The sequence below is a fragment of the Coccomyxa subellipsoidea genome, assembly GCF_000258705.1.
Source record: "Coccomyxa subellipsoidea C-169, whole genome shotgun sequence".
NCBI classification, from domain to species: Eukaryota; Viridiplantae; Chlorophyta; class Trebouxiophyceae; family Coccomyxaceae; genus Coccomyxa; species Coccomyxa subellipsoidea.
In genome coordinates this window covers 562,074-588,961 of record NW_005178034.1, presented here as the reverse complement: position 1 = coordinate 588,961, position 26,888 = coordinate 562,074, and the positions used below count along the sequence as shown (strand labels likewise).

Here is a 26,888-nt window from a genome sequence, read left to right as displayed (position 1 = left end):
GAACAATATAGCATTCATATTGGTGGCAAAAGGTAGGCTTTATCTAATCAACATCTGATGATGATGACTCATCAAACTAAATAAGCATCAAATCTTCGCCTCTGGTGGATTCGCAACTTTATCGACAGGCAGTTCATTGGACTAGTCTTGAGTGCAGACGGCCATCCATCGAGCACAGTAGTGGGTCTTGCAAATGGCTGTCAATTGATCATGCAAAGTACTCGCCCGGTCCAGGGGTGTCGCTGAAGTTGCTGGTGGCTCCCTTGGCGGTACCAAAGCCCCAGGCAGGCATGCTTCTGTGGGTGGACAGCTGCTGTCGCCCAATGCCTCTGGACGGCGCGGCCGTGCCGGGCCCGGGGGAACCCACCCCGTAGTTGCTCTTCTCGTGATCCGGGGAGATGTACATCTGGCGCAGGGGCAAGCAGTCGATGTTTAGCCCTCACATTCACTTGCAGACCATAGTCGCTCTTCTCATGGTGAAAGAGATGTACACTTTGCACAAGGGCAAGCGGTCGACATTCACAACCAGTCCTCACACCAAAACACAGACGTGCACAGTCTCTGCCGCAAAAGTGCAAAAGATTAGATGCCTCAGCAGGCACTCTGCATGGCACACTGTCTGGCACTGCCAGACTGGCAGACACAATACTGCTGCTCAATCCAGAGGAGCAGTTCATTCAACTGACTATTGCGATAAAGGATAATACATATCGGCATGACACTGCTTTTGCCCTCAGGATCCAGGCTGTGAAAGCAGCTGCAGCGCAAGGGGATCTGGTGAGTTAGAAGTGTTCAGGGCAAGCGGGCTGGAGTTGTGCACACCTTTTTGCTGGCGTCCCGCTGTGCCTTGGGGAAGCCAACGATGGGCTTGTTGGGTCTGGTGGATACTGGCTGGGGGCGGCCGACCGAGACGGGCAAAGAATAGTGCCCGGGGCCGGGCAGCCCGGCCGCCGCCTTGGCGGCCGGGTCGCTGAAGCGCGGCCCACCCTTCAGCGTCAGAGGGGAAGAGCCCTTTTTCAGGAGGCTGCTGCCCACGTTGTAGGCAGACGGCCCTGCAGGCAGCACGAACAAAATAATACTGGGTGCATAATGCACTATACATGTTCTATAGACGAAAATGCTGCCTCTCAAGGGAGTCTATTCATGTGTCAGAGGGGAGGACCCCCTTTTGAAAAGGCTGCTGCCCGCATTGTAGGCAAATGGCCGCAAGTAAGAAACACAAAATTCTTGGCTGCATACGCATCTGGGACTGGATGCTGCTACGGGAGAGTCCAGACTTATCCTTCTCTTTTGCTCTGACATGATGAGTCTTTAAGATACCCAAGCATGAAGCCCGCAATATGGGGCAAGGTGGCGCAGGAGTGTCGCTGCTAGATGAACTACTTTGCAACACATGATCCTGGCATGAAAACAGCAGAGGGCAGGGTGCATAAGTGGGATGTTGCAGATTTTCTTGCTGCTCACCAGGGGACTCCTTCCCAAAACCGCTCTTCTCATGCTCCAGGGAGATGAAGATCTTCTCTGCTGCATCCCTCTGAGCCCCTGGGAAATGCACGACCGCCGCGCTGGCCTTGGTCGACTCATACTGGCTGCCTGCGCCCATGCATAATGGCTGTCTCAAGCAACAAGCATGCACCATTCGTGCACCAGCGCAGCTCCAGGCATGCAATGATCGATCAGCACCTTTTGTTGTGCAGTCACACTTATGATAACATTGAAGTGTTACCTAGCGCTGGCTTGAGCTTGTAGGCTCCAGGGCCGGGGGCTGCGGCCTTCTGTGCCATGCTGGGTCTCTTGGCAGACCCAAAGCCAAGGTTGGGCGCAGTAGTCATTGTTGACAGACACTGCTTTCCAAGGGCAGCCTGCATTCTCACATGCTTGCTTGCTGTGTCTGTGGTGAGAATTTAATAAGTGGTGACACGTTTAGAATGATTCGTGGCCTACGCACATCTATGTTGGCATGAGCTATTTGTGTGAGGAGTGGGTGATTTTAAGGCGCACCGGTACTTTGTAGATGGGACCCTGGGAATTATTGCCTCCCTGGGATTTGCACAGGGCCCTGTCCGCCTCTGGAGATATGTAAGTCTGCGCACAGCAGTGCTACCTCACGGCTTCACGAGAGCAGTGTGTCCACTGAGAAACAAGGTGTTAAGTGACAAATTGGCAACCTGCAAGCTCACCTTGGAACCTGCTTCTCGGATTGAGCTGCCAAAGCCGCAGGCTGGAGCTGTGTGCAGAGACGCCAGGCACTGCATCCCAAACGCGCTCCTTAAGCTCTTTGCCTTCCAGACATCTTTGCTCCTGTACTGTGAGTGGCCCACAGCCATCACCTCTCGTCAGGAGGTCTGTCCGTAGGAGATAGATAAATCTGCGAGTTCATCAAGCCGGATTGTGATGCGAAGTACACCTTCAGTCATTCCATGTCATGTGCCCTCTTTTTCTGTCACTTCCATACAGGCATCGGAGAAGCTTACTGGTAATTTTGACGGCGGAGTGTGCTGCAAATCCACAGCGTCTGACCCGTACTCAGGCTAACTGTTGTATTCCTGACGTCGTTTCATGAGTGAACATGGAGCAGAGTCTTCCTGTGCTGGATCGTCCTCGTAGCACACCCTGTAACCTGCATAATTAATTATAAATCTTTGAGTGAAGACGTGTATACGGAGTTGCTGCTGCGCATAGACATCAGGATTTGCTCGTAACATGGAGTGCCAGAAATAGAAGCCCTAAAATTCTTCCCCCTGCTTGACCCTTGAGATGTCGTACTTCAAACCGTTGTACAACAGCTTCCCACCAAAGAAGCATGCAACAGAGATATCCAGAAAATCACACCGGCTCAACGTCTAGGAGGAAGACGTCTTGCATTGTACAGCAAGAAGCCTGATTTCAATATGTGCAAGGAAACTCCACATGGTCAGGGATCTTCATATTCCAAGAAGTTGTCAGATTCAGGGGTGATGTGAAGGCTGGTGATTCATGAATACCGGACATTTACCTGGTCAAGGGGTCGCAAGCCGCACTTCGACGCCCAAAAAGAGCGGAGATGACACCAAACAACCTGGCATTGGACGTGGCCAGATTGTTGTAACAGGACCTGGCCTGGTCCTATGTGCACCTAGAGCATCCACCAGCTTCAATGTCAGCAGCACAGACGGAAGAAAACTCAAGGCATGCAACAGGATCAACCTGAGGAAAGGATTGCACGAAGAACAATCTTTAAAATAAATATTCTTGGAGTAAAGCCGCTTCATTACCTGATTTGATTCCGAATGATTGAAAACCTCCTGCAGGCAGCCGACCTGAAGATTACAATAAAGGGGAGCGCAGCAGTCAAGCACGAAGTCAAGGAGCGCCAGGATGGGTCCCTGGACATCTCCTATGCAGCTCCCATGTCTGGCGAGTACAGGATCACGATGGCCTTGGGCAGCTTCCCAGTGCCAGGATCTCCCTTCAGAGTCCCCTGCCAGCAGCCCAGGCCCTGCGAAGTGCTCAGCAGGGTGCATTATGGGAGCGGGCAGGCTTTCTCTGGCGAGCGCTACTCCACCAGAGTCACTGTGCTGGACCAGTTTAGCCAAAGAGTGGCTGGGGACCCCAGGTGTGCAGTGATCCTGACCCAATTGAATGCTCAGTCCCACAGTCACAGATGCACGATTTGATTTGAGGTATGATTATCCCTGGGAGGTACTCCTTCTCTGAGGGGGACAAATGCCTGCCGCTTGGCTCTGTTCTGGACATGCAGGCGAGTAAATATCTCCACACTCACTACAAGCACGCAGCAATCAACTTGAAAATATCAAACTTTGTACCAGCTGAGCTGAAATGTTTCAAGTGCCTTGCAACCTAATGCATGCATGCACCGTGCATCAGGCTGACAGCAAACGTGATGGACGGAGAGACAGTGCTCTTCGCCGCGGACGTGACACCGACAGACAGCGTTGGGGACTGGATGGTCTCGTTCACCCCCACCATCTCTGGCACCTACCAGCTGGTTCTGGCGTTTGAGGGGAACCGGGCGCTGACTGGCACCCCGCACAGAGTGCGCGTGAAGACCGATGAGACAGTGGCGGGGAATTGCAAGCTGTACGGAGCCGGCCTGACCAGGGCCATCGCTGGGGAGCGCACCTCTTTCAGCATCAAAGGTGAATCACAGCCGGCAAATGCTGAGCCTCTAGGGCTTCCAGAAAATGTCAGATCCGTACTGGACAAATTGGATCCATCTCCAGGACTTGCCTGTCCTGGGAGGGCTGGATCGGGTTGTTTGCTGAGTCAAGTGTCAGCCTGCAAAGTAGCGGATTGCTGAGGGATCAGCTGCAGCGCTCATTTCAAGACAATGCATTATCTTGAAGAATCACTCACTACAGAGGTTGAGGCATCAGTTGCATGCAAGGCATGGGGTGAACAGATTGCATGCTGTCTCTGCAGCGGTGGATGGCAAGAATAACGCCAGGCTGGTCGGTGGCGACGAATTCCAGGTGGAGATCGTGGGGCCGGGCAACGCCTCTGCCAAGCCAGACATCGTGGACAACAATGACGGGTGAGGCCCTGCCTACTGCCCCACTGCTCCATTTCGATTTGCCCGTGCACTGTTCGGTGCTCTGAAACTCTTGCCCGCATCATATTCAATTCCTCTCGATTTTCAATCTGCTGAGCTGCTGTGCAACAATATCATCATCAAGTGCTCCTTGTTCAAATCCCGGATGAGGAATCAGTGCTTGATGCGCTACAGCGAAAATCACAGGCTATTCCTGAGCGAAGTGCCCACCAGGAGGATCCATATCTAGCCTAAGTAGTGACCACTTTGATATTGATATAGGTCCACCTGTGCCCGATTTGATTACAGGGAATCTTACTGCATTGTGTGGATGCCTGCAGGACGTACACAGTGCACTGGGTGACGGAGAGGGCAGGGGACTATCTGATCACCGGTTGGCTGGAGGGAGCCACCGTCGGCGGTTGCGCTAAGGCTTGTGCGGTGCAGCCGGCCGAGCTGGACGCCTCTCGCTGCTCCTGCGCCGGTGAGGGCCTCGGCCGAGCCGTCGCCGGCATCCCCGCTACCTTCACCGTCACTGCCTGTGACAGGTGCGCCCCCCCCTGAGTGTGGCCACGGAGATGTGGGACAGTGCATTGATCAGCATGTGCAACTCCAAGCTAGGGGACCACTCTTTCATCGTGCAATTGCTCCCTTGCTTTAAAACTTCAATGGTATTTGTTGAAATGTCGAAAGACCCAGTGCATCTTGGAGAAGTGGCGTTTGTAATGACCCTAGTTGGTTGCATGAAACAGAAAATCGCAATTGGATCGTTGACTAACAGGTCTTGTGCGAGGCAGGTTTGGGAACAAGCAGACGGCGGGCGGCGATGACATCAGTGTGCGCGTAATGTGCATCGGCGGCGGCCGCTCCGGCAGCGTTGCCGGAAAGGTCGAGGACGCAGGCCGCGCCCTTTACAAGGTACTTAATCAAGAATTCAATTTGGAGAGGGTCTGAAGGGTCCTCTTTTACCTGGAAAGCATTTTTATTGTTGCAAGGCAAGCTCCAAATGATGAAATAGGCTCTGCATCACACCTTCATGGGCCGCAACCATCTTGATCACATACACCCTCAGGACCCTTGCTCTTCGTGCCATAAAGCTTGGTCTGCTGCTGCAACTGACCCAAGATTGCATAGCACCACAAGGGGATATAATTCAGGGCACTGACATGCCTCAATCTGACAGGTGGCATATACCGTAAGTACCGCAGGACAGCATGAGGTGGCGGTGCTGGCTGGCGGCCGGCCCGTACCGGGCAGCCCGTTCCGGGCCGAGGTCGCCCCCGGGCAGGTGTCCGCGGGCGCCTGCAGGCGAGCTTTCCTTCCTGCTTCCCGCCGGATATCCATCGATTGGATTCTTAAATTCCCCCAAAATGATCAAACTCCGTGCATTCCTTTAAAATGCCACCCGGCCTGATGAGGCACTGGTAGTGGTTTTGATGCGCAAGGAGCTCTTTTTGGCAGAGTCAATCATTCTTGGCGCGCGCAGGCTGTTTGGGCCGGGGCTGTCGGCCATCCAGCTTGGCCGCGACATGCGCATCTTCGTGGCGCTGGCCGATGCATTCGGCAACGCCATCACCGAGGCTGGCAGCATTGAGCCCGCCAATGTCAAGGTGCTTAGCTCCTTCCCCCTCACCTCACATAATACCTTGCTGGACTCTCATGGGACAGGGTAGCGCCTGAAAGCTCTTGCTCTTCACTCCAGACAAACCTTATTTTCTGTTGCCTGCTGGCTGGCTTGCATTGATCACCACATCCAGGAAATCTGCAAGTCAAGAGGCTGCATGGAACATTATGGCAAGGGCCTCAGAGCACATTTGCATGCCAACAGCTTGTCAGCAGCTTGCCAGAAGCTTTTGAGCACTTCATGGTTGCTCCCAGGTGTACTAAACAAGCAGTGGGACTGTGCAGGGGCTGGCGGTGACGATGTAATTCAGATAGAACTGATGCCCCGTGCATTCTCCAGGTGGCGCTTGAGGGGCCAGCAGAAACCCATGTGCGGAGGGGCCCGGTGGAGTCAGACGGCAGCCATGCATTCTCCTACAGCACAAAGACCCCCGGGGATTACGTCATCGCCGCCACGGTGGCCGGCGCTCACATGCAGGTAATTTTGTTCCTGCCCATGTCCTGTCTGTCTGAACAATCCAATGTCTGGAGTGCCCCTTACCTGAGCCAGGCCTGATTTCAGCACAATCCTGTACATGCTGTAATTGGATGCCCCACCTACAGCCCTTGGTCCGCTCTGGGTACTAAACGGTTACTAGCGAGGTTAGTGACGACTCATTACAGATGACCATACAAAAATTTCACATGCAGGGAAGCCCGGCCCCCGTCACAGCCTCCATCGCCGAAGCGCACGCACCGCTCTGTGAAGTTGTGGGGACGCCGCTGCACCTCTCCACCGTGGCAGGTATGGGACCATCACTGCTTGCGTACCCGTCATGATATTATTGAGCTCGATGCTCCAGCCAGCTCACTTATTCTATTCCTGATGGTCGCGTGGTGCGCGCACGCCGCTTAATTCCATTCCTGTTTGCCATTTTCGAGCGGTCTCGCAGCAACACATTGGCAAAGTCTGCGATCTAATAGCTATACTTGTTGGGAGCAAAAGCACCAGACTCCCAGCCAAGGGTTTCAGACACCTAGATCAATCTGCGGCACCTAGACAAGGAAATGAGCACGATTTCAATGCTGTGGACATGTGGCCAAGAGGGCTGGTGATTGCGGTGCAGGTCAGAGCGCGGATGTGACATTTGTGGCGAAGGATGCCAAGGGGTTCCAGAAGTCTCTGGGCGGCGATGTGTTCACCGTCTCCTGGCAGCGCCTGGGCCAAGATGATGAGCCTGCCACCACCGGTACAATGCCCTCAATTGCATAATCCGTCGTCCGTTGGGGGTATTAATATAAAGTATACTATTTGCAGCGATCCAGCTCCCACCTGCCTGATGTATGTTTCCCGGTGATCCTTTTCTTCGATCTATTGGCCTCCTTAATCTGCAGGGTCATGGGCTTTGCATGAGCATGGTTGCGAGCAAGTGGGCCCTCCTCTCTGCGGGCTATGTCCTCGAAGATCTGATTCTCTCTGCAACAGATCACTTGTGCAAGTTGAGGCTCTGGCAGCACCAGCACAATTTCCAACGTCACGTGTTCCATCGGACATGTGTCCCTGATGCTTGTGTTGTGAGAATATGGCTGTGCGCGCATGATTGCATGCAAATATTATTTTTTGTCCAGGGGTGAATGCAGTACTTGTCTGCAGACGCTAGTCTGCTTACCTGCAGCTTGGCTCAAACAAATGAGCATGAGCATGTGATAATATTGCACTAATACTGATAGTGAGACTGGGGTTCTGTGCGCGGGCAGGCAAGGTGGAGGATCTGGGCACCGGGGAGTACCGAGCGCGGTTTGCGGCCATGGCGGCCGGCACGCATTCGGTGTGGGTGCAGCACAAGGGGCACAACATCGCCGGCAGCCCCTTTACCGCGGAGGTCGAGCACGCCGCCATCGCCGCGGACTGCAGCTACGTTGTGCAAGAGGGGCTCGAACGCGGCGTCAGCGGCGCGCAGGTCCGTTACTTCGTGCTGTATCACTTGAGGGTGGCTTGAATGCTCTCAAAAAAAAATGTCTTGCAAGGGAAAGCCAATCTAGGAACTCAAAAGGGCTGGGTGCCCCGCAGAGTGCGCATGCCTTCCTTCATACTGTGTAATGGGGTGCCCCACTGAGAGGTCAGATCAGGCCTTGTCTAGGGCCATACAATCATCCAGCCTCTGTACAATGGGTGATCGCTACTGGGATACCCATGCCTCCTGGTCAGATAGGTATGCTCTTTGCTGTGACATGAGAGTAAGTGCTGGATGACAATTAGGGCCGCTTGTGTGCGCAGGTGTGCTTCCGGGTGCGCGCGATGGACAAGTACCTGAATCTGGTGCGGCTGCCGCTGAATGACTCGGAGGCGGTCGGGCCCAAGGGATTCCAGGCCATGCTGCTCGGCCCAGGCAACAATGAACAGGTGCAGCCGTCATTTCAAGGGATTTGTGTGCATGGGCAGAGGCAGAGTTCTTGCCCACCTGCATGAAATTCGTTGCTTGCCCTGATTGAGCAGCACCATTTTGGGTTTGTATTCTTCGAAAGATTAGAAATAATGTTGAGGAAAGGTGGTGCGCATGAGGTCTGAGGTCCCAGGCAAAGATTTGAGATTCTTGATTTTGGTCTTAAGTCGTGCCTGACCCACGAGTAGCCGTCTGCCTGCATGATATTACCCTGCTCTTGCTCCTCAGAATATGGAGCAGGAGGGACAGTGCTCTGTACAAGGTGCGGGAGTTCTGAGACCTTTGAGATGGGGTGCGCGCAGAGTTTGGAGCTGGTGCCCAACCGAGCGAGCAGCGGCGGCTGCGAGCTGTCCGGCAGTTTTGTGCCCCGGGGTGCCGGCCTGGCCGCGCTGGCCGTCACCTACCAGGGCCACCACATCAAGGGCTCCCCCTGGCAGGTGTGTATCATCTCAAGACACCATACGCATGCACAAAGCTTCCTGCATTGCAGCAATGCCTTACACACCCTCTTACACTATAATCAACGCTCACAGGACAATGCGCGTTCCACCAGGGCGCTGGCGGAGACTTTCTCACCTTATTACATTGTTTGTTTGCTGTGTTGCACTTGCCCAGATGTTTAGGATGATACTCCCTATTGAGAAACTCTCGCGTCTCTATTGACATGAGACCATGGCCTTGGCAGCAATGCAGCCCTTGCCTTTCCTCGTTACCTCGGCGCACCTCGTCGCCTCGTTGTGCTAGAGCGCCTGTAGGCAGTCTTTCACGAGCATCCTATAATATGGCTGGCATATGACCGCGCCAGGTCACCATCACGTGCGCCCTTGCGTGGGCAAGGAAGTTGGCGCTCAAGCCCTGCTCACGCCTTGTTCTTTTCCAACAAGCCTATCAGGGATTTTCACCCATGTCCAGTACAGCAGCATTTTGGGAATTTGGGTTTGGTTCCCACCAGACGTCACAGTCACTTTGGTCTGTGCATTGTTGTCAATGCTAACTTAGCTTTTGCGTGCCTGCGGCAGGTGACGATAACTTGCGGCCCGGCGTGCGCGAGGAAGTCGGCGTTGGTGGGCATGCCGCAGCACCTGGTGGCAGGCGTTCCCCGTGCGCTGACTGTGTACGCGCGCGACGCCAGCGGCTGCCCGACCGAGGGCCGCGACACAGTCAGCATCACTGTCGACAGCGTGTCCGAGGGCGTGCGTGTCCTGAGCATCAAGGTGCAAAATTCGCCAGTTCCTGCTGCTAGCCGCCATTGGCCCCTTGCCCCAATATGTACTTGCCATGCCATCTGAAAGGAAACGAGTGTGGGAGGTGGTCAATTCTTGCACTATATCTGAGGACGTTCCATCCCTTGCCGGAAGATGTCTGCATGCAAGCTTTTCAGCTGCATGCATCCAGTAATTCTGTTTGGCCTGGGGTTGAAGGCAGCATCAAGATGGGCCCGTGCGCGCCCTCAGCATCAGGGTGGGCCCTGCCTTTGACTGCTGCGCGCAGCCATTATTTTCCCCTCTTATTGCCTGAAAAGGGTGACTCTCCACAGCACGTTGCCACTCTGCAGGAAATGTGCCTTGCATTCCATTCTCACTGTTCTTAAGTCCTCGTATGCGCTGGCGTGGCAACATCGCTTGCGTCAATCACGTGAAGCAAAGTCGTGTCACCTTGATCCGGTGTCTCTCCAGAAAACTTGGCCACTTGGCTAGGAAAATTGCGAACTGCTGTGTTTAGGACGCTGTTTGTTCTCGAATGTGCTGGACAAGGAATAACAGCAAACACTGCAGGGGCAGCAAATGCATGCAAGCTTTACACTGGCATGCTTGCTTTCTTTTCTAACTTCTGATCGCTGCCACGCTATTCTTGGGTGGCGGGCTGGCTATGAGAGGGCTTCTCTGACTACTTGACAGTAGCCTGTGTTTTAACTTGGAATTGTCTGGAGTAATGAGGGAGAAGCTGCTTCTGACTGGTGCAGGACTGTCGGGACGGCACATACACAGCGCCCATCAGGCTTGAGAAAATCGGGCTGGTCAGCATATCCGCCCAGATCAGCGGCCAGCCGCTCGGCCTGCCCGTCACCCTCAGGGTGCTCGCTGCAGAGCTGCACAGCCTCGAGCTCATCTCGCCACAAAACCCCCAGGTCATTGCAGGTTGTTTTTCTTTTTCTCACTGTTGTTTTGTTTGTTTTTCTCACCCAGGTGTTGCATGGAATTTAATGCCCATTAACCTACCGCACGCTGTTTATTTCATGCGGATTTATTGAGCAGAATGGGGTTTCACCCCTTTCTTCGGCACCATAGTGCAATCACGTGCACCTTTAGTGGATCAATGAGTCGCTGGGGCACTCAACAGTGTGATCTCCAGGTGCAAATGGTTCGAGAACCCATTTATGAGGGTGATGGCAGGCCTTGTGGGTTTGCATACCCAACATCTGTCATTGAAATGTCAAATCTGAGCGCTGCTGTTCGCTCTGAATTGGCACCACACATGTGCAACACAGATGCACGGCATTGACTGCATTACAAATAGTAATCCAGAACTCACCTCTGAATTGAATTATTTTGAATTGCAGGTGAGCCAGCATTTGTGGCAGTGAGGGGCCGGGACGCATTCATGAACCCGATCCAGAGCGGCGGCGCAAGATTAAGTGCGCAGCTGCGCAGGTTCTGCAGCGCTGAGGTGGCAAAGGCTGACGTGGCAGCTGCTGAGATCAGGGACCGCGGCGATGGCATCTATGAGATCGACTGCGCCCTGAAGACGGCCTGTGACTTTGAGGTTCGCCACTCTGCTTCCGAATTTGGTGCAAGGAAAGCTAAAGCCAAGAGAACCTAAGGTGCCATGTATACTGCCACCGAAGAAGAACCTGCACATTCTGGAAGCACAGTCTTCCACTTAAATCTGATATGTACATTGCAAAGAGGAGACCACCTTTGTCAGACACTTGATCACAGTCATTCAAGTGGCAATGACTATCTATGGCAAACGTTACAAACAAATACGGCATAAACACTGGCTGTCTTGAATCTCCCAGCTAATGAGGAGCTGTCCTCTGTGCAGGTTTCTGTGCATGTGGAGGATTTACCTGAGACGAAGGTGACATGTGCCGGCATGTGCCGCCCGGCCGCCACCTGCCCGGCCCGGTGCGACCTGCCCGCGCTGCCCGCCTCGCTGCCCGCTGCCCAGCCGGGCAGCCTCGCCACCTGGCGGTTCGACCGCTTTGGTAACCGGATCACTTCATGCGTCGGGGAGGCGCCTTTTCTGGCAACCGCCACTGGCCCCGGCGAGCTGAAGACCAAGGTGCTCGAGAAAGGGGACGGTAGTGTCGAAATCAGGTGACTACTAAAATCAATAATTGTCCTTACCGACCCCTTTAAACCATATCATAGAGACATGCCCGGGTATTGCATCCCTGTCTTGAATCCATGCATTCTCGACTCTGACAGTACGGAGGTGCTAAAAGAATGCCGCACAGCCAGGCAGATAGGAAGTGTTTAATGCACTGGTGTATGCACTTCTTCAGCACTACTTCAGATATACCTCCTACACAGAGAGCAGGGCTTGATGCTCATGCATGCATGCTCAGGTACTGCGCGTCCAAAATTGGCTCCTACTCGCTGGCAGTGACCAGCTCGCGCGACGGCGAGCCCCTTGCCGGCAGCCCCTTCCAATTTGACGTGACCTCCGGACAGCTGTCTCCCTGCCACTGCACCGCCGAGCTGGCCGCTCCGACCCTGGTCGCCGGTCAGAAGGCCGCCATTGTCATCGACGCCAAGGACATACATGGCAACCAGGTGGGTGGCACTGTGGACATGAGCATGAGCATTTCCTCCTTTTCACCCTATCATCCCCAAATTGCCGTACTCTTGGTGTTTATCTGCAAAAGGAACCAAAAATTAACATTATATCTGGGCGCAGCTTGCAGTTATTGCCCTGGCGCTTGGCTCAATTCGATGCCTTATCGTGTAGGACCGCCGAGGAGCTTTTTTACCCCTGACCAGTATACAGCCTAATCTTTGTCAATAAGACTAAGACTTGCAACTCAGCTGGACCTGGTTGTTTGTGGCCGGCCCACCTCGCCTTGTGGCCCAAGCCAGAGCAGTTGCCCATAGGCCTGCTCTCACAGGGGCAGGGGCCCGGTGCAAGGGCGAAACGCTGAATCCCCCTGCCTACATTTCAGAGTTCATGTGTGAACAAAAGAAGCAATGTCTGCAGGTTGACTGCATGGAAGGCCACGACGTGGCGGTGCACGTGCAAGGCCCCTGCGCAGTGGCATTTGCTCAGGAGGGCGGCAGCCAGGGCAGCTACACGGCGGTGGTGCCCGTCTCCGGAACGTACCTTGCACATGTGCAGATCAATGGGCACACCCTCGGCGGCTGGCCCAAGCCCCTGCATGTGGCAGCCGCCGCAAGCGATGCCTCCAGGTGGGTCCTGCTGTGAAATCATTTGCCACCATAGCAATGTGCCCACTTCTGTAGATGACCCGCCTCTCGCCAGGTGCTGTTTTCCATGCAAGGATACCCCACAATATTTGGATTCCTGCGTTTTGAATGTTTAGCCCATATTTATGATTTGTGTATTACTCACCTGGCTCATTTTCTCGTGGACACCTGTAAAAGGTGATAAAAAGCTTATTCGTGACGGTGCCGAGGAAGAAGGTAGCTAGCTGTCTCTCCCAAAAGTCAGGACGACAGCTCAGCATCTCACAACATGTGTTTTGATCGCTAGGTGCACTTTCCTGGGGCGTTTCCTGGCGGGCGGCGCGCACATCATCGGGGAGCCGTGGCGCTTTGCGCTGCACACCGCGGACGGCTACGGCAACGTACGCGCGGCCGGCGGCGAGGCCGTCACCGTCGAGGTGGCCGGCTCGAATCTCTAATATTTTTCACTTTTTGCTTGTTTTTCTTGCCGCACAGGTAGCCACTTCATGTTGTATCCTTGGGAATGATGCAAGTCAGTCCAGAACAGTTATTTAGTTAATGATCGCCCATGACAACAGGTGGCCGGCCCTGCCGGCAGCGCCGTACGAGCCGCTGCCGTCACCGACCGCGGCAATGGCTGCTATGCTGTCGCATTCGAACCTGACTGCGCCGGCCGCTGGGTGCTCACTCCCAGGTGCGCCAGGCTCTTGTTCAAAACAATGTGAGGCCAGTACCCACTTTGCTCCCGGGCTGAGTTCAATTCACTTGCAGGACCCCCATTTATGCAGTTTGCAAAAGCTTGCTGCACAGCTGATGTCTGCAGAGCACGATCTTTCTGCCTGCTCAATTAATCTGCGTGAACAGACATGTCTATTTTGCTTTCTGACAAGAAAATTGGCTGCGTCATGAACATGTCATGTTTGCTGGTCTGACGGAACTTGTACAATTCATGCATCGCACTGGGGGTGTGTGCAGGGTGAACGGGCAGGCGATAAGGGAGGGAGGCTTCGAGGTGCATGCGGCGTACGGCGCGGCAGCAGCACACGAGTGCGCGGTGGCGGGGCTATCCGAGACCGGCGATCACACCTGCGGCGCCGCCACCGAGCTGCGCGTTGTGCCGGCCGGAAAACATGCCGCCGGCCGCGCTTTCCTCGGCACAGAAGTCGTCCACGCGCACCTCACTGGTACAGCATATTCCACCCTGCTAATGTGCAAATTTCCATCCTCTTCTCATGTGACAAACTGAGCAGTTGTCCCTCTATAAGCAATGAGGTCTGGAATTCTGCGAGCCAAACATGCACATGCTTCCCGCTCAATGACAGAAACCTGCCACCTGCCTGATTCGACACATGCCTTCAGTCCTTTACCCCTGGCAACTCGTGCTCGCTAACAATTATCTGCATCACAGGAGCATCGGGGGCGCGCAAGCGAGTAGTGGCCACGCTGGCGGAGGACGGCCGTGCCTGGAAATTGGCGCTGCCGTGGTTCGAGCCGGGCAGCCACGCTGTGGCCGTCTCGGTCAACGGCGCGCGCGTTCCCTCCGGCGCGTTCTCTGCTGAAATACAGATTCCACATATAAAATACAATAAATTTGTTGCAATACCATAGGCTCCCTTCCATGTGCCATGCAGTCATGCATTGGCATACACTTGACAGAGTCACAATAGGATCCGCGCATTGCACAATCCTTGAAATATACTTCTTTTTCAGTCGTGGCACTTCCATTATGGCGGCCCATGGATCACGAGGACTGTGCGCATGTATCAGAGGTTTCCAAATGGCCTAAAGCCGACTCTGTAGCTGCTGCCGTCTGCCGCAGGCGCGTTCTCGGCGGAGGCAGCGCCGCGAGATAAGTGCCTGGCGGCCAGCGCGTTCGCCGGACCGGGCCTCGACGGCTGCACCGCGGGCGAGCCGGCGCGGTTCGAGATCCGGTCCCGGGACGCGCGCGGCCACGCGGTTCCGGGCGGCGAGGCGGCGTTCGTTGTTGAGGTGTTTGCCGGGGAAGAGCGCGTCACCGGTACGCGCCTTGCCGTCTAATACCCATGGGAATGTATTGTACGGCATACAGTCTACATTGTTCTTATCTTCCAATCTACTTACTTTTAGTTTGTTGTACCACCAAAACTCCATACGACCGCACACCATCGGCAGGCAGTGCAGCTTGCAATTTAAGCACACAGCCTCACAGCATCCATGAGTTTTTTTTTTGCTGCTTTTGTGGCGATTCTTTGACTTAAGACAGCCGCTCAGGAATGGTGAATTAGGCACCTGTACTGCAGTCTTTGGCGCAAGTCACTTGTGAGGTTGCAAGGTGCAGCAGGTGAGATTGACTGCTTGGCTGCTGTTCTGTGACGCAGGGGACGTCCAATTTGAGGGCGATGGGCTTTCCACGGTAACATACACAGTCACGCAGGCCGGCCCTGTTCGCATCGCAGCCTCTCTGGTGGGAGGGGCTGCCACGCGCGCATTTGAAACCGTTTGCAGGCCCGGCCCGCTCGCGCTCTCCAAGTGCACCATCCTGGAGCACAGCGCATCCGTCGCTGTGGGCGAGAAGGCCCGGCTGCTCATCAAGCAGGCTGACAGGTATGCAGCAATTCAAGCACTCCTTCTTTTGTGGTTGCCTGCCACGAGAGCCCCATTGAGAGCACAATTGTAGCATGCTGGACTCTGTTGCATCTTGGTTGCTGCCTGCAGCTTGTCGCTGGATGCATACAGCTGTGCACAATTCCTGCTGACTTGTGGAATGTCGACCGCGTTGCATCTTGGCTGCTGCCTGCAGCTTGCACTGTATGTGCCATCCCCTGGCTTGGATACATACAGCACATTGAGATAGTGAAGAGAGGCTTTGTTTGGGTTCCTGACCCAGCCATGCACTGACAGAGATTGCAGTGGGCAATAAGGTGCCGGAGATTTGGATTCTGTTGCCCACAGGTTTGGCAACGCGTCAGAGAGCCACCTGGACCAGCTGAGGTTTGAGCTGAAGCCGACCGGCCCAGGGCCCCTCTCGCACTGGTGGGAGCACGGGGAAGACAACGCCATCTGCCTGGCATACTCTGCCGAACGCTCGGGTATAGCACTCCACACCTCATAAAACCCATATCTTCGTTTTCATGTCCCAAGACACCCTGCACACTGCTTGCCCCTCTGCAAAAGGCTGGCTCCTGTCCTCTGCATGCCTGAATTGCTGCAAATGGAGCTGTTGGTGGGGGGCAGCGTAAATACTGAGCACTGTGCAGTATTGGGTTTTTCTTGGACCCGATAAGTCCATCGGGGGGTAGGTTGTGTTGCAGCCTATACCTTTAGCTTCTCTGCAATTGCGGCTTGCCTCTGGCAGGAACAGCCTCTAATGATAAATAAAATATACGGTAATACTCATTAATGTTGTGCTTTGATGGTTCTGACAGGGACGTATCAGCTGAGCATCAAGGATGCAAAGACAAAAGAGATGCTGCCAGGCAGCCCCTTCACAGTCGCCATGGAGGCGGCTGCCCCGGTGGCGAGTCACAGCACCGCCAGATTTGGCGCGGGGGTCGATAAAGCGGGCGTGGCGGTAGCAGGGCAGGCTCTCACAATCTGCGCATCCCTCAACGATAAGTTTGGCAACAGCACAAGTGGTAAGACAACCCAAAGCCTGCATGCGTCTGTGCATAAGAATGCCTCTGCATTGCGTTGGAAACTGATTTCCAACAAGCTTGTTGGCACGTACTGTCCAAATGCTGTGCTTCTCTTACTTCCTGAAGGGATGAGCTGTAATATCTGCAGTGCATGCATGCATGATGTGCAGTGTCTACTTGACTCTTCAGCCAGCCTTTCTTTGGTCCGCACAAGTCTGGGAAAAACTGTTAACGATTGGGGTGTTTGCAGGAGAGGCTGCTCTGCGGGTATGGGCTGCTGGCCCGGCGGATGTGGAGATGGAAAGGACGGGTGCCTCAGAGTACATGGCCATGCTCACCGCTGCAGGCACCTACACCATCAAGGCCACCTTGGACGGCGCCATGCTGCCAGGTCAGCCCCTTCTTGACCACTATCCACACTTCCCATGATTGCTTATTGCAAGGCCTATTTGCATGGTGAAGATTCCATTGCAACAGCAAGCCGGCTCAGACTGGCGGGGTGACACTGAGAGGGAGGTGCTGCTTATGTGCCCGATAGGCTGTGTTCGTGAACAGCATTGGGGCACGTCTGGGCTTGATTGAGCCAAGTTTCAGATTATGCAAATTATGGTTAGTACTTCCACTTGTTGGCGCAGCAGGATGCTGAGAGAGGAGAGGTACTTAGAAAAGGCCGTTTGCAAGGGTAGAGTACTATCTCTTCGGCAGCGTGAGGGACCATGCGCCATTCTGTACAGATTTGCTCTGACAAACACTTGTTCTTGTTTGGCGGTGCAGAGTGGCCGAAGACAGTGGTTGTGACAGCCAGTCCCAGCGGCGCTGCCAGCTGTAGGCTCCGCGGCCACGTGCTGACCGGCATCACCTGCAAAGCGCTGCACACCCTCTCCCTCGCCGTCTACGACTCCTTTGACAACCCCCGGTACACCCCTTGATATATATGGACCCTGGCACCCAGATGAGCCCTATATCATCCCCAGTCTGACATCACATGCTGGCATGGCTGCACCTGATCTGCTGTGTACTTTGCCACTGTTAGCCGCACCAACCCACCCTGTGTATGAAGGCTAATAGAACCTGTAAGATCCAGAATATTGCTGTCATATGTCTGACACAAGTAGTGTCATGCACCTCCTGGTTTGCCCTGCAACCTCTGCGTGTCCTTCAGGGCAAACTACAAAGAACGTCAGATTCCCTTTAAATCTTAAATTAACCCATTCTGCGGTGACTTGTAATAGTGGCATGGGATTGTGGGATCTTTGCAGGACGTCCGGTGGTGACAAGGTGGAGGCGTGGCTGTGCGGCCCGGAGGAGGCGCTCGTGCCGGCGACCGTTACGGACTTGAAGAATGGCAGCTACTCCGTAGAATTTTGCGTCGCGCGCGCCGGTGCCTGGACGCTCAAGCCCCGGGTGCATGCCCTACCTTTTTCTTCACTCACTTTAGAGTAGGTTTTAGAGGGAATGAATTTAGGGTTGAGGGTCGGTGTGTGCCTCAGCTTACTGGGAGTAATGGTTAGTCACTTGGACCATGCGCCTCTTCCCATGTCAGCTGAGACACAGAACTGCTGCCAATAAAGAGAATAACCTGTAAAAACACCCAGTACCCAAGATACTGCTAGAGAGTCCCATTCTGCTTCTCCCTGCGCAGTCAAACTAGACAGGCACACCAAAACAATAAATGGAAAGTGTGTTGTTTTGACGGAGGATGGCATGTTGCTCAGGTAAACGGCGAGTCGCTGGAGGCTGCGCAGAGGACGCTGCATGCCACCTACGGCCCAGTCAGCGCCAGTGACTGCCAGGTGGCCTGGGCGGCAGAGCCAGTATTGGACTGCGGCGCCCCCAACAAACTCTGCCTCTACCCCAAGGGCCTCGAAGACGGTGTGCTCCAGCCAAAATCGCTACAGACGCCCCATACTAAAACTCTGTAATGCCATTGATAAAGCACAGCCAGGTGCCCGTTGAAGATTTACCCATGCAGGCTGGTGGTATTAGTCATTGTCAGCTGCAGGTGTCAGGATAGTATCACAGGATTTGGGGACATGTTTTGCGTTGCGCAATGTATGTTCGTAAGGTGTGAGGCAAGTTGGGAGCCTTGGGTTGACTGTGCTATGCTGCCCATCATGAGGTTAGAGGCATCTTGCTGCATGCACACGCTAAAATCCGCTGCATGCCGATGAGTGAGTGGTGATCTGCAATTCAAATCGTGCGTGCAGGTTGGAAGATGACAGGGCATGAGACTGCCGGGGTGGTTCTGCACACGACGGGGGGAGTTCCCTTGGTCCAGCCACTCAGCTTCAACCAGGAGGGCGGCTACTATGAAGCCACCATCATCGCTGTGGAGGTGCCTGCCCTGGTCCTGCATCACTTCTTCTTTCTGGACATTTCCTCTGGCTGTGAAATAGTGCATGGCAGCATGGATGGTACGAACTTAATCCAATGCGCAGTCGCACTTTTGCAGACCAAAGCCAATAAACTTGATGCTGGCAAGGATCCTGGGCCCAAATTATGTACAAAGTCAATCCCTGCCCGCGCATGGGGCAGTGTTGCAGTTTATGCATAATGCATGTTTATCCTGAAGCTGCTGAAGGTGTTGAAGGCTGACTGCTTGTGGGGTTGAGGCTGGTCTGCACACAATATACACTCACACAGACAACGAGGCAGTCCTGCGGTGCACAACATGATGCGATTTCATCCTGCACCTGTCAGGATTTGGAGAATCTATTTCATTCTCTTTAGATTTGATAATGACTGTTGGTGGGGTCTCAGGCGGGGCTGCACACGATTTACACGCACATGGACCACGAAGCTGTGCTGCGGAAAACAGCAAGACGTGATTTCATCCTGCAGCTGTCAGCTATAACATGTATATAAGAGGGAGTGATTGTTGAATACAGGCGGGGCTGCACACAATCTACGCGCACATAGACCACGAGGCGGTGGATGGGAGTCCCCTGGTGCTTGACGCCAAACCAGGCGCGCCCTGCCTGGCGGCCAGCCGGATAAATGAGTCAGCGCTGACCTCAGCCGTCGCCGGCGAGCACTGCTCCGTTCTGCTCACCGCCTTCAACGAGTTTGGAGACCCCATCACATGTGGCAGCGCTGCCATCACGGCCGCGCTCATGTCCCACGGTAGCACCTCCTCCCATTGTAGTGGAAATTGATTCAAGTTTTACAATGCACAGTGCAAAATGTGGTTTGACTCGCTGCTTCACCTTTTTGTAAGTGCGTCGGGAGGACACAGTGGAAACACAATGTTGACCATGCATGTGGGTGTCTTTGTGCACTCTTTCCTCAGCAAAAGATGCAGGACATGACAATATCCTCCTGGGCATGGCATTACCTGGTGTGCACACATGACACCCATTTGCCCAACCGCTGGGAGACATTTCTTCAGGCACACCAGCTTTGCATGTTGTGTACTGGGGTACCCCACTTGAAGCACGTCTGGGACTCGGGGTCCAGAGGAAGAACTCCTTGTCTCGAATTTCGGTCACTGACGGTTGCGGCCCTCTTGCGACGACAGGTGCAGGGAGCGCAGTGGATGTGGAGGATAACGGCGATGGCACGTACGGGCTCTGCTTTGCGCCGACAGAGGCGGGCCCATTCGAGCTGGTGGTGTCTCTGGAGAAGCCCGGCCACGCCGCCTCCAAGGCCCTGCGCAGGTTTGTCTGCCCTGCCCGTGTACAGAGGTCTAAACATGATGAAGAAGTGCACGTTATGATGCTCTTACAATAATACAAACGGGGTCCACGTTTGGGGTCGGCATCAGGTGTGACACCTAGCCACTGTGAGCTCGCAATCAAATTTCCACATGTCCCTTCTCCCCCCAGGACTTCCCTGACCGTTACTGTAATGACCACAGATGTTGAGGCCAGGTCTACCATGCACCCTTTGGCAGAGTGGAAGCCTTTGTCGCCAGTCAGGTACTCAAAACAGACTCTCTTTGTGCATCGGGAACAGGCGCAATTTCGCGGGTGTTTGCGCGGCCGGCACAACGGCGGCGCAGTGCTGTGTGGCAACCACGCCCTCCTGCCAGCTGGATGCCGGCGAGTCAGGGAGCATGCTGCTCAGGCGCGCTGACAGGTGGGGCTTCTGAAAGCTACATGGGTGACTCTTACTTTCAGACAACTTGCCCTGGTCAGAGATTTAGTTCTATGCTGGCCCCCAAGTTGCTTCTGCATCAGCTCATTATATGCAAGCCAGCCAGTTCGAGCCTCAGGACTTTTCACATTGATGTGTTTGGCAGGGCCCAAATGTTCTAGCGCCAAAGGGGTCTTGTTATCAGCCCTGCTCTCTTGTGTTGGAAACAACTACCCATTTAAGATAAGCGGTTGAGGTCTGTATGCGGTGCCAGATTTGGCAACGAGGTGCTGAGCAGCATCGGAGAGGCGCCCTTTGTGCTGTCGGCGTCGGGCCCCGGTACCATGCAGCACGCCATCAGGGAAATGGGCGACGGCCAATCCGAGCTGTGCTACTCAGCCACCGTCGCTGGCAGCTACACCCTCTCCGTCAGGTGCTTTTTATCCCTACATTTCTGCTTCCTTGAGGGTATTTGTGCAACCCCCTGGTCTATGTTGTGTGTTTTAATGGACCCTAAGGGTTCATATTTTCTTGAAGTTGGGCGATCTAATACAAGACATGCAAAGCAGGGACGATTGATGACACTCTTGGCTCGGCCTGTAGGGCCACTTAGTCTCTTGGAGTTCTGAAAGACAAGAGAATGGGATATTTTGCACCTTGTGTGGTCCTGTGATTCACTGGTCCGTCAGGTGTCAGCTTGACATGGAAGCACCTGGTAGGAAAGGCAGGTCTGGCTCGGTCATGCCTGGCTTCTTCTCTTGCTGACCTTGACCTGACCTTGCGTTTGAGTGCAGTGTCAACGTGCTCTGGCTTTGTGGACACAGCAGCGCCTGCTAAGGGCATGCAAATATTCAAGGGCTTTGTGGGTTGGATGCAGGTGCCTCAACAGCAACTCCTCGGTACAGGGCACGCCGCTGCCTGTCCAAGTCAGTGCAGCGCCCGTCTCTGCTGCCAAATCCAAGGTTGGCCCTTCGACCTCTCCATAAGTCAGCAAGTGTGACTTCAAAATGCTGTTTTGTCACAGGCTGCATGCGATATTCCTGATCCTAAACTTTGGGTGTCCCTTCCTTGTTCATGGTGCTGTTGCAAGCTGAATGCAAAGGTTGCAGTACAATATGGGCACAGCGTTAAAATTCCACCACAACAAGAGTTGTATGGATGCCCCATTAGGACATAAATTGGCGCCCAAGCCATTTTTCCCACATTCTTTGCTGTGTTGTGATCAGATACAAAGCAAAACAGCCCTTGTTACGATATCTTCAAACTATATTTTGAAATCGAATTTGAGTGTAGGCCCAGCTGAGCGGACGGGCGCCCAACAGCCTGGTGCCAGCTGGCGAGGACGTGGAGGTGTTAGTCACCCTGCGCGACGCGTACGGCAACCCCAGCGACAAGCTGACTGGACGCCAAGTGGACATCCGCGCGACCGGCCCTGAACTTGTCTCCTTCTCGGCTACAGCCTCCAACCGCTTCAGGTGCGCCCATGTGACCTCAGCTCAAAGGCAGCTATCAATTTTTAACGTGGTCAAGACTCATCTGGTCTCAATGCCTCAGAGGCCCAGGATCCAAATGAATATCAATTACATGAGATCACATGAAAGACAGGGACGCAGAGACAAGCATGGCTCGGTCCATGGGGTGAATCTTTGCAGCTGCATGCAAGGGGAATCTTGGGAGGGTAGCAGACTGGAGATCTATGATTCTGATTGACTGAGGAGAGCTGTCATGATGTTATCCTGTAACGGATGCTGGCCTGCAGTGCGACGCTGACACTGGCGGGGAGCTACGCCATCAGCGCGTGCATCGGCAATCAGATGCTGCCGGGCTGGCCGCTCGCGGTGCATGTGCAACCGGCCGCATGCTGTGCTACCAAATGCTGGCTCTCTGGCCCGGCCATGCAGGTGTGGTTCTCATTCCCGGAGTGCATGTCATCTCACTGTGTAGTTGCAAATTTCGCATGTGCAATCTCATGTGCTTGAGCAATCGTCCTCACTGCTGCCGCTGCCTTGCAACAGCAGTTACTACATTTTATCATTGGCACAAGATATCCTGGGGCAAGGCCTCAACGGGCTCCTTCGTTTGTCAGCATATGATGATAAGAGAACTGCAGCCCTGCAATTGGCGGCTGCATCATATTGGCTTAATAGTAATCAGTAATGATGACTACTGATGGCATGACATTATGGCGCGCAGTCGGTGGTGTGCGGGCAGCTGAGCACGGTGACGCTACACGCCGCGGACCGTTACGGGAACGCCCACGTCAGCGGCGGCGAGGAAGTCACCGCGCAGCTGCGCGGCGGCCCCTCTCGCGGCATTCCCTCCACCGTCAAGGTCCCTTTCCCAATCTTGGCATGTTGCCTGGTGTAAGCAACACAATAGTACACCACAAACACACGCTTAAACAGCCTGCCTGCTTGTATGAGAAGGCCTGCCTTCCCATACAGAGGACTGTCCAGCATGAGCTGCCAGATTAGTTTTTTCCCAACCTCTACACGTGCATCGTTGCATACAATTAGATGCCATCCTTTGCATTTTGCATGCAGACACACCCTGCAAGGCAGCTGATCTCCCAAGCTTGCAGCCTGTTATTCTCGAATTTCGGTCCGGTATTCTCATGTTCTTGAATTAATCAATCGAACATGTGCGCAGGCAAATGCGGTGGACAATTGGGACGGCACGTACGCGCTGCAGTTCGCGCTGCCGATAGAGGGCGAGTGGGAGCTGAGCGCGGCCGTGGGCGGCGAGGGCGTTCCCTGCGCGGCGGCCGCCTCCGTGCGCGCGGAGTACGGACCCCTGACAGCCGAGGAGTGCGAAATCGAAAACGTCGATGGCATGGTCGCCTGCGGCACCTCTGACCCCATCTTCATTCAGGTGCCGTCACTGCATTGCTGCGAAGAACCATACGCTATGTATGAGCTCAATAGTCTGGGTGCCCCAATGCCCGAGCAGGCCCCACATGCCCCTTTGCATCCCTGTGTGATAAAGTATGCCCTGAGGCACCTCTGACCCATCATTCACTCAGATGCCGCCAGCAATTTGCTCTGCTGCAACCTGCCCATGTGCTATATTTCAATGCTCGAATATGAGTGCCCCCATGCACGAGCCTGTCTTGGCATTCCTGTCTTTCATATCAGGTGCCTGCATGTGTAGCAGGTTGGGCAGGCACCTAGATTCCAACGAGTAAACAGGTCGCCCTGTGATGGGCGGCCTACCAGATCCAGTCTGAAGGCGCACTTATCTATCTCCTCAGTGCAAGCGATGTGAAGCAGTGCGTTGTTATATGCCTTCGCACAGCACGCAAAACAATCATGCTACTCAAAAGGATTGGTCAAACAATGTCTTGGTGCATCAGAGAGGTGGCGCCTTCAGAGAAATTGATCGGTCACCGGTGACTAACAAGCACATGCTGCGCATGCGTCAGGCGGCGGGCGGCCGCAGGATGACAGGGCACGAGGCGGTCAGCTGCACGGTCACTGCTCCCAACGGCACCGTCCATGCGGTGCCTGTGACACTTGCAGACGGAGGCGGCCATTTCCAAGCCACGCTGCACTGGATGCAAGTCGGCGTGCACAAGGTATGCGCTGCCTTCCTACAAAACTCTTGCCGATGAGTGAGGCCTATCAGTGAGTTGCATTGTGGGGGCCAGCAAGCAGAAACATCTGCACTACACTGCAGATAGAATCATCAATTTCACAGCTACTGTTTGCAAAAGACAGAGAATCCCTCTCAAGATTCTGTTTATGGGCAAGCATAGAAAAGCGCAGCAACAAACTCCTCGGTATCCACCTGTGGATGTTGTTGGCCTCAAGGCAGAAGAGAAAACGAACTAAACCATCTCAGACATAATAATCTGAAAAATCCTGACCCCATAAAAGGCGCTGACGGCTCGGCTGTGCGCGGCAGATTACTGCATATCTGGAGGGAAGAGTCATACCGTCGACGCCCATCAATGTGAAGGTGGGCCCGGCAGGCATCCATGCACCGGCTTGCCTGGTCCGGGGCCTCACGGACACGCCGGACTTTGGCATGCTCGAGTTTGAGGTGCACGGCCGCGACCCCTTTGGCAACATGCTCGAGCTCCTGCCCAGGCAAGCACCTCCTCCTGGCTTGAATTTGATTTTTAAACTTGCTGACGTGCTTGCATGCTTCCGAATCAGTGGTGCTCAGCGTCCGGTGCAAGCAATGCACCAGGGAGGCACGTGATCTCTCAACGAGGTTGGGTGACTGAAGACTCCTGCACACTCTGCAGCCTTCATGCATGCCAGCTGGATATCTCAAAATGGGCAGACACCTTGTGGGATTTGTCGAGCACATGCAGCGAGATAAGAAGAAGGACGGCGGATCGCTACACGTCAGTGCAAGCCTGCTTGCCCTGATGTCAACATCCTGGTTGTCACAATGGCATGCAGCATCTCTATCTGGACTGACCTACACCCTGGTTTAGCTTATCGAAAAATGTCCCCATCACAAAGAGACCATGTGGGCTGCGCAGTATTCAATGAGGATCTTGGACAATTCATTGCAAGGAGATGAGTTTGGTGCGTGCAGGATGATCGAGGTTTGGTCAGAGCCGGCTAACGCACTCACAGATCTGGCCATGGCTCAGTGGGAGGAAGCCTCAGTCATCACCGTTCGCGCCAATGTCGCTGCTGCAGGCATGATACCCTTTGCACATAGCACGTGCTCACAATGATTTGCCCTCCCCTTGACAGAATTTTGCTACCTGTGCTGCATCAGTTGTTGCGGTGGGTGAAGACTTGTAGTCTTTTTAGTATCCAGTACGTATTGCCTTGCACCTTGGTGATGAAAATTGGCAGGGTATGCAATGTGCATGCTGAGGCATCGGCCACATTATGGTGCCATGTCAATACGATGGACTTGAAGAAGCTTTCTCTAATCCACTAGTTGAGATCATGCTCTGCAATACAGTCAATCCCCCGATATCATTTTGTGGGGCGCAATTGCTGCAGGCAAGCTGCATGTGAAGGTCAACGGCAAACCGGTGGTGCCGGGTGGGCATCCGTTGCTCGCGGCCCCCAGCGAGACCTCCCTGCTGGCATTTGTGGCGCCGGCCGTCGCCTGCCGCGCCGGGGAGCGCGCCACGGTCCTGCTGCAGCTGCAGGACGCACGCGGCAGCAGCCTGCCGGTAAGGCGCCGGCCCCTAACAAATAAATAAAATATCTCTGATAGGTTACTATTACCACACAATGTTCCTGCCACGGCGGGGCAAGAAGCACTTTGTATACGTGCTGCCGCAAAATGGCTACAAGACGTAGCCAATCCCACGCAACATGCGACAAAGGGCCATTGACTGGCAACAATGATAAGGGCCTTACATGGAGGACGTTGTGTCGGTCCTGCGAGGGCTGGCAGACAGCAATTCTGTGCTGCATTCGTGCAGCATTCAGCAGGATGCCAGGCCTGTAGTTTGAGGCCAATGCAGCTGAATGCGATGGCGCAGCATCTTATGCGCCACCGCATGCGCGCAAGAGAAGGCCTTGCCGCCTGTAGCGGTGTAATTGGCATGTCATTCCCATTCGTGTGGTCAAAAGAGCTGCTGTGATGCAGGCTGGTGGGGACGTTGTCAGCGCCGTTCTGACGCACAAGGATGCCGGGGAGGATTCTCTGCCGAGTGTGGAGGTAATAGACAGGGGCACAGGCCTCTACGAGTTGCACTTCACCATCACCAAGGCACGCTTCTTCCTCTACTGCAATCAGATCTAGTTGCTCTCAATTCCAATGCTCCAATTGATTTTCAGAATGTCCATCTGCTTGCAATTCAAATTTGATCTCTATCTGCCCGGAACGTCTGATCATATGCTTGCATCAAAATTTCCAAATCTCCCTTCTCTGTCCAGGACTTCCAGGATCATAGAAGTGTGCTGCAAGTTGCTGTGTAATCGAGTAAAAACCGGTAGAAGTCACACTGCACAAGCCCAACTCTGGGTGCGTTCCCAACACGATTCAACAGCCAAGTCTCCCGCTATCAGGATGCAACCAAAGATGGCAGGTGGGATTGCAGGCGGGAGAGTATGCTCTGACAGCTCAGCTGAGAGGCAGCAGCACGGCAGCCGCGGCCTGCGCAGTGACGGTCGCACCGGGGCCCACATCAGCGCTGCACAGCCGATCTGACATGACCGGCCTCTGTAAGTGGCGCGCGGGGGAGCCCGGCACGCTGCTAATTTTCAGGAAGGACAGGTGCGTGCGGCTGTCGCTT

At 54.4% G+C, this 26,888-nt stretch overlaps 2 protein-coding genes across 2 annotated transcripts; one reads left to right on the top strand and one right to left on the bottom strand.

Moving 5' to 3' along the window:
• Window positions 1–208: 208 nt before the first annotated feature.
• Window positions 209–2,327, bottom strand: COCSUDRAFT_42294 (hypothetical protein; the record flags this gene model as incomplete). Its single annotated transcript, XM_005647120.1, has 6 exons — window positions 209–406; window positions 823–1,052; window positions 1,465–1,593; window positions 1,727–1,862; window positions 2,002–2,085; window positions 2,181–2,327. The coding sequence occupies 6 exons, from the start codon at window positions 2,325–2,327 to the stop codon at window positions 209–211; spliced, it is 924 nt and encodes a 307-aa protein (XP_005647177.1).
• A 1,556-nt stretch (window positions 2,328–3,883) lies between these two features.
• On the top strand, window positions 3,884–26,571 carry COCSUDRAFT_83706 (hypothetical protein; the record flags this gene model as incomplete). The annotated part of the gene is made up of 43 exons (XM_005647421.1): window positions 3,884–4,139; window positions 4,423–4,534; window positions 4,873–5,079; window positions 5,329–5,449; window positions 5,715–5,821; window positions 6,018–6,141; window positions 6,495–6,632; window positions 6,845–6,938; window positions 7,261–7,383; window positions 7,892–8,094; window positions 8,412–8,537; window positions 8,880–9,014; window positions 9,597–9,791; window positions 10,541–10,705; window positions 11,194–11,340; window positions 11,749–11,897; window positions 12,149–12,356; window positions 12,847–12,986; window positions 13,291–13,420; window positions 13,562–13,677; window positions 13,959–14,167; window positions 14,803–15,000; window positions 15,389–15,566; window positions 15,915–16,051; window positions 16,388–16,597; window positions 16,848–16,988; window positions 17,372–17,513; window positions 17,857–17,953; window positions 18,313–18,469; window positions 18,805–19,011; window positions 19,517–19,720; window positions 20,115–20,253; window positions 20,552–20,641; window positions 20,946–21,104; window positions 21,549–21,633; window positions 21,965–22,146; window positions 22,431–22,572; window positions 22,865–23,002; window positions 23,321–23,542; window positions 24,093–24,245; window positions 24,629–24,705; window positions 25,712–25,817; window positions 26,530–26,571. 43 exons carry the CDS (start codon window positions 3,884–3,886, stop codon window positions 26,569–26,571), a joined length of 6,411 nt encoding a protein of 2,136 aa, XP_005647478.1.
• Window positions 26,572–26,888: the final 317 nt, after the last annotated feature.